Raw genomic sequence first — 12,171 nt, 5'->3', positions numbered from 1 at the left:
AAAGAACTTTCTTTTTGAATAATTAATATTCTAGCAAAATGTAAACGGAATGAAAATGTTGAGAGAATCTTACGCATATTTTCGAAAGTATCGGATCTCCGTCAAGCGATAACCACTCACCGCTTTTAACGTCTCCGGCGAGCTGGTCAAGATGATGTTGCACTCTTCACTGCTGTCGGAGACATTGGAGATCTGCGAACTCTTGGAGCTGAGATCGCCCAAGCTGGTCTCCTTCTGCTCATAGAGAGCTTCCAAGTCCCCCTCATCCTCCTCCTCCTCCTCCTCCTCGTCGTCGTCGTCGTCGTCGTCGTCGTCGTCGTCCGCTGGACGATTTTTGGAACCCATGAGGAAGTTCAGCAGCTCGAACTTGGTGGAGATGTTCTCGTCGTCGGGCGACATCTTCTTGAAAAAGTCCTCGGGGCTCTTCGACAAGTAAGTCTCAGCCAAGTCCTCCGAGTTGGACTTCTTGAAGACCTCCTCGGACAGATACGGGCCGAGGAACTGGCCGGGTGCGACCTTCTTGTAATAATCGACGTCGCCGAAGTAGATCCGATCCTTGATGTAGTCCTCCGTCGGCGGCGGGCTCAGTGGCAGCGGCGGCGGCTCGTCCGGTATCTCCTCGTAGATCGGCTCCTTGATCACCTCGTAGGGATTCTCCTCGAGGAAAAGATTCGTCGAGATGAAGTCGCCGTCCGAGTTCAAGCTGGACGATCTCGAGTAGTTGGCCTCCACGGTGGACTCGGAGCTCTCGTACTCCTTGCTCTTCAGCAGACTTTGCTTCAGGATCTTGAGGATCGCCTCGCCGCTGTCCTCGTCGAGAATCTCGCCGTTCTCACGGGCTTTCCGCAAGGAGTCCTCGAGCAGCTTAGAAATGAGCGCCTCCTTCGACAGCTTGGTGGTTCCCTCGACGTCCTTGAGCCGCGTTTTCGCGGTTTCCTCGTCGTACAACAGTCTCGGCGACTGGCTGATCTCTACGCTCAGTCTCTTCAATTTCTCCGGCTCCATGTTCAAGGTCTCCTCGTTCGCCTTTGTCTCATTCTCGAAACTGTCCGTCGGCTCCACCACGATGTTCGACCTGTAATTATCGAGTATCACCAGGGTCCGGTTCTCGACGGAGCTCTGGATCTTCGGCGGGTTCTCCGAATTGACGGAGATCACCGTCGGGTTGCACACGCTGTCCTCGCCGCCGACGCTGATGGTCACCTTGTTGCCGGGTTGCGCCGCTTCGCTCTGATCGCCGTTGATCAGGATGGAGGTTCTTCGGCCGCCCCTCGCATCCGGCCCGATCTGCAGACGATGGACGAGTGGCGACGAGAGCGGGCTCACCGTGATCTTGCAGACGTTGCTCTCCGGAGAGCCGATCTCGATCTTCGACGAGCCGTAGGAGCTGCTCGAGTTCCACGAGGCGGTCGACGCCGACGAAATCGTCCTGCGGTGATCCCTGACCGAGCTGGTCTCCGGAGCGGCGGAGTCGCTGATCTTGAAGCGATGCCTACCCGGCGGCGGGGACCAGCTCGTGGGTCTCATCGTACGAAAGTGCTCGGTATCGGAAATATCCGCCTCCTTCTCGACGACCTCGTTGTCCTCGCACGTACTGCGTACTGCGGGCTCCTTGATCTTCTTGCACAGGCTGAGGCGCATCGTGTCCGAGAAGAGCACGTCGGCCGCCGAGACCTCCGGCCGGCTGAACGACCGGTCGCTTTGGCTTCGCGTCAACTGGGATTTCCTCGTGTTCTCTGCGACCAGGGGGAAATCAGTGCGCTATATATTTCGATCTGTCATTTTCCCGTCACACCGAAAAGTAAGTTTCGTTGGATCGACGTTTCCATTCAAATTCCATTATTTCATATCACAAACTGTCGTGCGATTCTGACGGAAAAGAAGCCTTCTCCTCCCCGTGTCTGGGATTCGGATAATTTATTTTCGGACAATTTTGGGTTCCACTCCAATCGGAATGTTGTAGGAAAGGAAAAGAAATTGTGCGGTAATATAGCGCAATTCGAGAAAAACAGACGATTGGAAAGTATCTCCGGGAATTGCGGAAATCGCATTTTCTTCACTGGAAATTGAGATTATGCGGCTTCCACCGGTTTGGAAATTATATTTACAAAGTTTAGCGAACCGAGAGGAAGCACACGTTCTGTATAATTGGATTCCTTTTCGCGCCTTACATAGCCAAGAGATGCTACACTTTTCGCCCCTGTGAATCCGTCCGGAAGGAAAACCGCGAAGCGGATACCCGTGAAGGGTACGAGCGATACCAAAATTTAGCCGTCCGAGAAAGTCGATGGGCGCTCTCGGTATCGCTTCGTAACAACGAGGAACTCATTTAATTTGCTCTTTCAATCCCGTTACATCCTGGTAAAAGTGAGAAATTCAAATCAGGTTAATTACGCTTATGGGGCCGATTATCTGAAATCATTCGAATTAAATCGGCTGCTATCCGTTTGCATCGTGTTAAAAGTTGCACTTTGCAAAATGTACGGAGCGGAGTTACGCTTTCCACCGCTGTAATCATTGTTCCATTGGGAAAATCGTCCGGAAAAATTGTCGAGTATCATCTTAACTGACCGGGGAAATAACGTTTCACTTTCGCTTCGTTTGTCGTTCTTGGCGCGAAGTCGATGCTAAAGCATTATCGAGGTCTCTCTAACCATCGGTGAAAGTGCAGGGATCTTGGGCGGAATTTCTCGCCGCGAGAAAATTCAACGGTTTTTCCACGGCTGCTCCACTTTACACCGGGAATTTATGAGATTATCGCAGGAGCGCGATTGCGCGAATCAACGATCCGCCTCGTTTATGGCAAGCTCACGCACGAGCCGCTTTGCCAGACTGATTGCTTTTCTTTCATGCGAACGTAATTGTGAGTTGGCACAAGTGCTTTATATATGAATGAATAAAGTTCGTTGTCGCAAAATCTTTGGAAAATGTGTAAGAACAGAACGCCCTTTCACGTTCAAAAAAGTTCGCGCGAATCAGTACATTCAACTTACACTGTTCGTTCGTTCTATTGTTAAACAAAATATACGTCATTAACGATATATTGTAACCTAAATTTACATGTTAATTCTGCTCTACCTTTTGAAATTCTTCATTAAAATCACGATACATCCCACTAATAATTCAAATAATTAACAGTCATCTTCACGTGTATAATCAGCTGATTGATCTACAGTTTCGATTCGCTATACATCACTACGCACGCCTTTTCACGCTCGACGTTCCTATGTAAAGGCACCTTAATTAGGAAAAGATCATATCGATACTTCTCTTACTGGAAAAGTTGAAATTAACGGCTCGTGTTCTCCAATCGGCAGAAAAAGAGAACGTCTTCGTTCGGCTCGCTTGCGCGAGTCTTTCTCGAGATTCCGTGGTAATTGAATGCAAAACAGTTTTCGCGATACGGGACAAAACGCGATCCCCTGCCAACTAATTCGCGGTGTGTTTTGAATCCAGCTAAAGAAAAGGCGGCAACGCGCGAACGAGCAAAAAGGAAACAATACAGCGGAGCGAACAAAGAGAGAAAAGAGAAACGTTCGTTTTTAAGGATTCCACGGCCGGCGGAAGAAGGAAAGAAAAGAGAATTTATGCCAGCCGGGACAAAACGCGAGGAAGAGTCGCGAAAAAGGTTTGTATCGAGGAGAGAAAACGTGAGAGAGGCATATAAAAGGCGTGATTACGCGCGGAGGAAGGATCGCAGCAGCACGTGGCTAGCGCGTGATCGATAACTCCTCCTTCGGAGTATCCTCTGATCGGACATTTTTCTCACGTTTTTTCTTTTTTTTTTCCTTACGCTCGATTACGTATCGCAAGAGATCTCGAGTTACGATTCGCGCAAAAAAAATTCTGCTCGATCGGATTTTAATATTCCTCCCCGGTCGATGATTTATTACTTGCCTTCTCTGGAAATTTATTTATTTGCGGGAAAAAGTAATCCTCCGTTAATATTTTTCACTCAAGATGTATCTCACAGATACATACTTATCTTCCTCTGCTTCTTGAAGCAATTTTTCTTTCATTAGCACTTGGCTAATAGCACATAGAAAACATTGACAGGAGGGAAAATTCGTATAGCAACGGCGATACGCCTGAACGTATCCATCGGATACAACTGTCGGAGAAAGGAAGACGAGAAACATTCTCAGGTTGCGTACATTGGATATCGATTTCTTTTATGCAAGTATTATGTGAGCGCGTATTGTTAACCGGCAATAAGGAAAAAACAACGCGCGAAAACCTCGATTTTCATATATTCAAACCCTATTCGCGTAACGATTTAATTACACGAGAGAATCGGCCGTTAGTTTCCAAAGTGGGAAGAGCGTGGCGAAAGCAATATCCCGTGTTCGCGTAAATCATCGTCATTGAATGATTGCATTACACCTGAATTGTTATCGTGCCACGCGCAATACAGAACGCGCGCTCTCGGCGAGAAAGAAAAAAGAAAAGGGAAGAACTCGCGCTCGGGAAAAAGAAATCGACGTTTAGATTTTATAATTCGAACGCTCGCTCATGCCTGAGCTTAGAAAGTAGATTACCCGGGAGCGGCTAATTAAAACGTCGCGATTGAAGAACGGAGATATGGGGGGATATTCTGTCCGATACCACAATGTCAAATGAGACTAATGTGTATTCGTCATATGGTATAGCAAATGTGGCTTTATACGTATTTTTATTATATATTTTTCCTTAGGGTAAGTAATACTCGCTTTTCTCAGCGGTAGAATGATATTTTTCTCTGTATAGTTCCGTTTTGTTCTTTCTAGGAGAATAAAATACTTTGTTCGCTGGAAACCTAAGCACGTTCGCGCGAATCAAATAATCGCGTTTTGCCCGAGCATGTAACGCAGAAATAAAACGTCGATAACTTCCGGTGATCGCGTTTCCGACGACACGACGTTAGATAATCGCGAGCGACGTCTCGAACGGGCAATGCGTCGAGGTTTTCGCTCGCACGTTTGTTACATCCGCCTTCTTATTTTCCGCTCGCATAAACCTACACACACCTGATACCAATCGTCGGCTGTAAAAGAGGATAGCATTTTGTGAAAATGCATAATACATTACGTACGATCGATTATCACGCGTTCCATCTTCCGCGAGAAACGATTGCGAGAAAAGGGGAACTCTGGAAAAAACGACTTCTCACGGCGGATTTTCAATTTTCCACGAGTGCTTTCGGAGACAGAGGAGAGTACGGAAGCCCTTTAAATATAGTCTGCCCGAGATTTTAAATTCTAAATTAAATTTTCGAGGAGAGAAAACTTTCCTATTTGTAGCATCAAAGGACCACAACAGAAGATCTATGGACGCTTAATGTGAAACTAAAATAGATTTAAAATAGGACTAAAATTTCGACTCGGTTGGACGATCTTTGGTTTCGAAGCAAAATTTACTTTTATATAGTGGTTTTAATCAAGTATTATAAAGTAAGTGATTGTAATACGCTGTCGTATCAACTTGCATGGAGATTGCCTCATCAGACGTTAACATTTATCTGCTACAAACAGATCAAACATGTTGAATGAAAACTAGATAAGAAAAAGCAAATGTACAGGCACTGTCAAGTATAAGAATGACGTTATAACCTCCTTATCAATTAATATTTTGTCAGAAATTATATCCCGCGCGTAGTGGTACTTGAAGTGGAGATTGAATTTAACTTCAAAGCGGTCCGATGAAAATTCTGTCAGATTCAACGTCGGCTGATATCAGTCGCCAAGCCGTTTCATTACGTATGCACGCACTTAGGAGCGATCGGGAGCAGCCGTCTCTTTGCGAATTTTATCGCGCTGTGCTCGATTATTGAAGCATAACGGCTGAGCCACATGTTAACTCACCTCGATCGTATAAACACGCCCGAAAAGTGCCGCGTCGGCATCATAAACAGCGATATAACATCCTGAATACGTTGCAACTGCTGTTGCAACACCGGCATCTCGTTGCCACTATTAATAGCGAGAACGTAACTTACCGGCGACGATTATGCGCGGAATTAATCGCACTTAATTAATACGACACGATCGTTGACGCGCGCTCCGTCAATGCTGGCGTCAGAGATTTGAACGCTCGTTTGCTCCTTCACCCGTTCTAAACAACAAAGCGGTCGGCGCGTTTCAATCATTCCGATTAATTCGCGTCACGTCTTATCGCGACCGAGTCTACGGACTCAATTTGCGCCGCTCGTAATCCCATTGCCTTTTCGAGAGGGAGCTAATTACGGTGGCAGCTGACAAATCCCGAGCGCGCTCCTCCGCGTCGTGAACAGTCCTGCACTTTGAGGGAATTTATACAGCAGGTTTTAAATCGGATGAACGCTAAGAAAAAAAGGAACATCTCGCAGGAAAAATATCGTCTCTAATTTATCGCTGCCCGTTGCGCTAAAAAAACGCGACTCCACTCCCCCGATCTTCGGAATCTCACCGGAGGATTTCTTTTATCCGTGAAAGTTGTTTTTAGTAATATGTAACTGAGGAATGCATCTTCGAATTAAGTAGTCGTTTGTCAGACGGCCAGCCCTGACCTTATACGAATCGAACGGTCCGAGGATACGGCTCAGGGCCGTCAGGATCAGCTAACCTTTCTCCTCTTGTCACCGGCCGTTTTAAGGACGGTCACCCACGGATATTTCAGCCGCACCTTTCGCGCTCTCGATCATTAAACTCCGACGATTTTATTGTCTTTTAAATGCCTCTCCTCTTTAAAGAATATGAAGGTTTTACCGAAAAATAATCAAGTTACAGGCGTATGATGCGCTCCGGCTGTTCTGGTAATAGCTTTTTAGGCCTATTTCTTTCTTATATTGTGTGTTGAAACGACCGTAGGACAAATTTGATCTTTGTCTCGACAGCAAACATCGCTATATCGTAAATAGATGAGAAAAGTATCAAACGCGAAAATTTCATGGAGATCGAACATCATTTTCAAGCACGTCTGCCGAGAAAATGAAGACCTCGCAGGAGTATGAAACGGCGAGCATCTGAAAGGGAACTCATATTGCTCGTTGATTGGAAATTAGTGAACAAGTTGTTTTTTTTTAATTCCCAAATTCCCAGGCACGCTCTAGATCGGAATACTTCCTTCGTAACTCGCCGAATCATCCACGTGTTTAATGGTGATTTACATTCTATCTATCGGAAGAGAAGAAGAGATTATCGCATGAATTTCGCGCACCGTTAGAGAAGGAGGAGAGCCGTTATCCTTGAACGCGTAATTTTTCTCGAAAGTTCAAGGATGGCCCGATAAGTCGCGCCAACCTGAACGGCCCATTAATCACGCGTATTAGCATAATCGCCCAGAGCAGAGGAGGATGATAAGATGAGCCGACGCGAGATTGTCGATACGCGCTGCGACCGTATTTTTAGACCGTCAATTTCCGCGTGCGGGATATTAGCCCTCGAACGACCATAAAGCGCATCGCCGCGGACCGGTTATAGACGAATTGATCGTTAACTCATTCCGGTATATTGATAATTATCAACGCGGCTCTGAAATAACAGAGTTACGTCGTTATTGCAATCCGGCGCTAATTACGGAAGCAAATGGATTACACGCACGTTCGATTCACCACGCTAATATCATATCATCGACGGCGGGGAGAAACGTAGCGGGGGAATTGAAAAATGACGCGTTTAAATTGCGCAAAATACGCTGAAAATCGTTCGATCTAGGAAATAATAAGAGATATATATATATATATATATATATATATAAGTATTGAAAATATAACTATAGAGTGAGAATCTTCTTACCTTCGGACTTGGAGATCAGGTCCTTCTCGTCGACGGCGACGCGGTCCTTCAGCTCCTCGATCTCGATCTCCAGCTCGGTCTCGTCCTCGGGCCTGACGACCCTCTCCTCCTCTATCCTCTTCCGCTCGATCTTCGGGTTCGGCGACTCAGCGATCTCGCGTTGCCCGACTTCACCGTTCTCCTGCTTGGCCGGCACAAACTTGTCTATCTTGATCCGGTCGAGCTTCACTTCCGGCACGATCCTCGGCTCCTTCAGCCGGATCCTGTCGACCTTCGGATCCCTGATGTTCGGGATCGTGATGAAGTTGTGCTTCTCTTGCTGTTCCTGCGGCACGATCGGCGCTTCCTCCTCTCGTTCGTTCCGTTGCTCTTTGTCGCGATTAGCGATTCTGCCGAGTCGGCTCCACGACAGCCGCGTCGCCTCCGACGGTTTCTCGGGCGCAAATATCACGTTGTCGACGTTGAACAGGACGTTCTTCCGCTTGCTCTCGATCACACGGCCGCGCTTCAGGATGCTTTTGAGCGTCTGCCGGGCTTCCTTCAGCCGCCTCGGCGGTCTCTTCGGCGAGACCTTCGGTATCGGGATCCTGGTGACCGGCGGCACGTCGTCGTCGTCGTCCGAGATCTCCCGCGGCTCGTTGAACACGCGGATCCGTTGGCCGCCGATCGCCGCCACGGCGCTTCTGTTCGGTATTCTTTCGATAGACTTCACCTTGGACGGGTCGAACAGACTGGACGGCGCACGGAGGTCGTCCTGTTCCAGAGCGTTGTCCGACAGATCATCGCTCAAGTCGTCCTCGTCTTTCTGCTTCTTCAACAACAGATACGGATTCACGTCGCACTCGAGGATACTCCTGCGGGAGTCCGAGGCGTCGCTCCGCCGCTGATCCGACGCTTGCCACTGCTTCCTCGTCGGCTTCTTCGGGACGCGCGAATGAGTCCGCTCGTTCCTCCAATCGTCCGGTCGCGATTTGCGCAAGCTGGCCGTCGTAGCGGCCGCCTCGTCGTAGCTCGCCGTGCTCGGCTCGAACCATTCGCCTTCGCCCTTCCGCTCCTTCGCGGCGCGCGCGATCACGCTCTGACTCCGGGAGTCGCGCTGCGACGACGAGCGGTGCGGTGAGATGCTGCGGGCCCGCGATCTCGGTTCGACCAGCCGGTTCCGCCGCATCTGGTCGTAAGGATCGTCGATCGAGGCCCTCAGCACGCCTGACGAATTCATTTCCGTGAGAAAGCTTTCTTTCTTTCCACCGGACCAAAATATGCCCAACGAAGGATCAACAGTCCCTGATATTCACTTGATTTCATTAAACGGGCGTCAATGTTCTACTTTTCATTATAGGTACCAAAAGAAAATGAACAGTTTAGCTCTCCTCGTACCGACACAGGGGGCAACCGAGTGTAAAGTATCAATCGGAGCATCGCTAACTCCACGTTTCTAACGTTTCACCCGCGTAACGTCATTTCACGAGCGAACGTGCCTTAAAGTGTGATTTAAATGCAAGCTAAACGCGTGATCGCCGAGTAAAAAGCCAGCCCCGCGGCCGAGAACTTTCTGCACGCGAACGAGGAGAAAATCTCTAATACGAAGAGCTCGCAATTAGAGCATGAACATCACGTCTCGACGAATGTCCCGTCTATCCCGGCCTCGCTCATCGATTTCAGACGTCGATAAATTCATTCCAAAGCCAAGACCTCAATAAAACCCACAATCCTTTGCAGAATTCAAAGGGGAATTCTATCCGTGAAAAGACGCCACGTCAAAAAGAAGAATTCCATTCCCGACAAAGCGAGGTAATAACCACATATTCGGAAGATAAAAACTTGATTAACGACCGGATGAAAGAGATTTCCGTTCGACACATTGTTCTCACACGAAGAAGAAAAAAGACAACTGAAATTTAGCCGTGGGAGCTAAAAACAAGAGCTAAATTAACGAAATTTCAGTTGTATTATACGGACAGTTACAGCGAAATATTTGTCTTTTTCTCGGAAACATTCGAGAATTGTATGGCTTACCGGCGAGGCTGGGCCGGGACCTCGAGGACGGTGGCAACCGGCAAGTACCGCCGAACGGCACCCCGGCCAGTCGGTGACCGCCGCACTTGCGGCAGCTGCCGAGCTTCCTGACGGTGCCGGCGAGGAACTCCGGGCAGGAACATACGACGAGCAACGGCGCACCCGGCGGCGGCGGTGGCGTGAGGAAGGGCCGCGGGTCGGAGGACGATCGCACCGTGCCGTACAGCCACGGGTCGCCGTAGATCATCTGCCGGGAGATCACGCTGCCGCCACTTATGGTGCCCCAGCCCTTGCCGGGGTCATCCGGGCTCTGGTGCTGCCGCGACAGGCCCAGCCGCACGCTCCACGACTTCTTGCCCTTGCTCAGGGTGTCGTAGTTCTGCAACCAGGCAACGAAGCAATTGAGCGACACGGCTGACGCAGTACCGTTCCAACCAACCAAACCACTTCTTTTTTCTCTCCTCCTTTTTCCAGCGGCGGACACGAAGCTCGAACTGTGTCTGTTAATCATGGATTCGCGCACAATTGCGTTTCTGCACATTTTCTAAAACAAGAGTCACTGTTCTCCACTTTTTTTTTTTTTTTTCGTCTAACAGTGTGGTTTCACCATGTGCATTTTTCATATAATAGTCAATATTCCCCCGGTTCTTTCTTCGCAGAAACGGAGCGCGATCCTTTCGATCGTAAATACTGTACAATCTGAGCTAATGATAAATTTCCTATCGCGATACGTTCGTTTTTCTTTTCAGCCGATTATTCGTTTCCCGACGAAATTAAAGTCCCGTAACAACGTCTCGCAAGAAACGCCCGAATGTACTCGCTACCGTGTGTGTCGTGTAATTTGCGGCACACATTATGATAAGTGACTATCGGTAATTACAGATGAACCATTCTGATGGACTCCGGCACTATCAGCCGTCAACAACTTCCTGGATACGAAGGACGCGCGAGAACAGCCGGCGACTTTGTAAAAATGACCCTCGCCATTGTTCTTCCTTTCTTCAGATTGTTTACCAAATATTAATCTCACGCGGAAACACGCGGCCTTTCCGTTCGCGAATTTATCGCACGACGCGAAATGGGCCGATTTATTGAATAAACGTCGCTTCGATTCTAAGGGCCGACCTTCAACTTCGCTGCTCGTCGCGTTCTCGAGACGCGAGTCCCAGGGACCGCGGAGGTAGAAGAAACCCGTAGAAGGGAAGAAAGAAGGAGGAAGGGAGGCACGTTCCAGGGAAAGTGAATTGGCGGTAAGAATCGTTCGGCAATTTAAATTCGCTGCCCCCTTAGATAAAATCGGGGAGATAACGTCGTCTCGTTGAGACGAATCGTACGAGATGCGTGAGGAAAGACTCTGGAAGAAGAAGCTAATAGGTTTGATTCCCTGTTTTATCGCAAACAAAGTAGTGATTTATTCGTCCTGTACTTTCAAGGAGATGGGAAGATACGAGTCTTGTAATGGAAAAGCCCGCAGAGTTCAATCTTCGCGTGAGTCATTTGGGCAACGATACAAATTTGAATAGGTTGTAAAATTTGATTGAATCAAGAGTGAGATCTGGAATTTCTACTTAAGGAAATAGATAGTAAGGAGAGAGTCGCGGCGGTATTCAATTTATGGGGGAAATTGCAAGCATGTAAAGTCACGAGTATTCCCAAAAGAATCACACGGCGTTAGTGAAAAGTAATATTAGTAATAGATATCCTTTTCTGTAAAAGTATGAGTACTTTTTCTCATAATATATATGAACATAATTTACTTATTAATATAAGAATTTTTTATTTCTTAAATTAGTGTTATATTTTGACTTGCCGTTAGTTTATTTATATTTGTGATTGATTATTTTATATTTATTTCATTCAAAGTGAAGAATTTTTTAGATAAAAATTGTATTTATTATATAGATCTGAAATAATGTCAAAACATTTTTTTTTACTTATATATAACGAGAGAAGTGGTTCTCTCTACCCACGGATCACACGGTCTTAGCGAAAATCATACGAAGGATTAACGATATCCCTTACACAAATTCAATTATAAGCGTCGCATTCCACTTTGAATTCACATATTCAATTAATTTTAATCTTCCAGAAAATATTTTCGTCGCAAGCACGCATGTCGTGAATTTCAACACAATTGCTTTCTGTCACAAATAAGTGATAACTTTCTGTCAAAGATAAGAAACAAAATCCACTCTACCGTTTTAGGTCTCGAGACGAGATAAAACTTATGTTAATAGGAAAATCACTGAGCGGCTACTTAATCGCTTAATCGCTTCCCGTGGAAACAGGTTGGCATAGAAACATCTCTCGCGTCTGTCAAAAAATGCCGAGAGAGCGGAATATCTCGGGGAAAAACGCGAGTGCCGAGGAAGTAGAAGAAGTCAATCCGCTCTGAGCGCGAAAC

At 47.3% G+C, this 12,171-nt stretch overlaps 1 protein-coding gene across 1 annotated transcript in view; it reads right to left on the bottom strand.

Moving 5' to 3' along the window:
- The window catches only part of LOC106746366, a 55,119-nt gene that overhangs the window by 4,977 nt on the left and 37,971 nt on the right, over window positions 1-12,171 (bottom strand). Inside the window, exons 3-5 of the mRNA XM_014622916.1 lie at window positions 9,768-10,146; window positions 7,752-8,957; window positions 121-1,736 (exon numbers count right to left, since the gene is read on the bottom strand). Coding sequence (XP_014478402.1) covers window positions 121-1,736; window positions 7,752-8,957; window positions 9,768-10,146 — 3,201 coding nt within the window. The remainder of the gene's footprint in view (window positions 1-120; window positions 1,737-7,751; window positions 8,958-9,767; window positions 10,147-12,171) is intronic.

Source organism: Dinoponera quadriceps, unplaced genomic scaffold, assembly GCF_001313825.1.
Source record: "Dinoponera quadriceps isolate SergipeBrazil2010 unplaced genomic scaffold, ASM131382v1 scaffold566, whole genome shotgun sequence".
NCBI classification, from domain to species: Eukaryota; Metazoa; Arthropoda; class Insecta; order Hymenoptera; family Formicidae; genus Dinoponera; species Dinoponera quadriceps.
The sequence above is the reverse complement of the archived record's forward strand: the minus strand, read 5'-3'. Positions and strand labels throughout refer to the sequence as shown.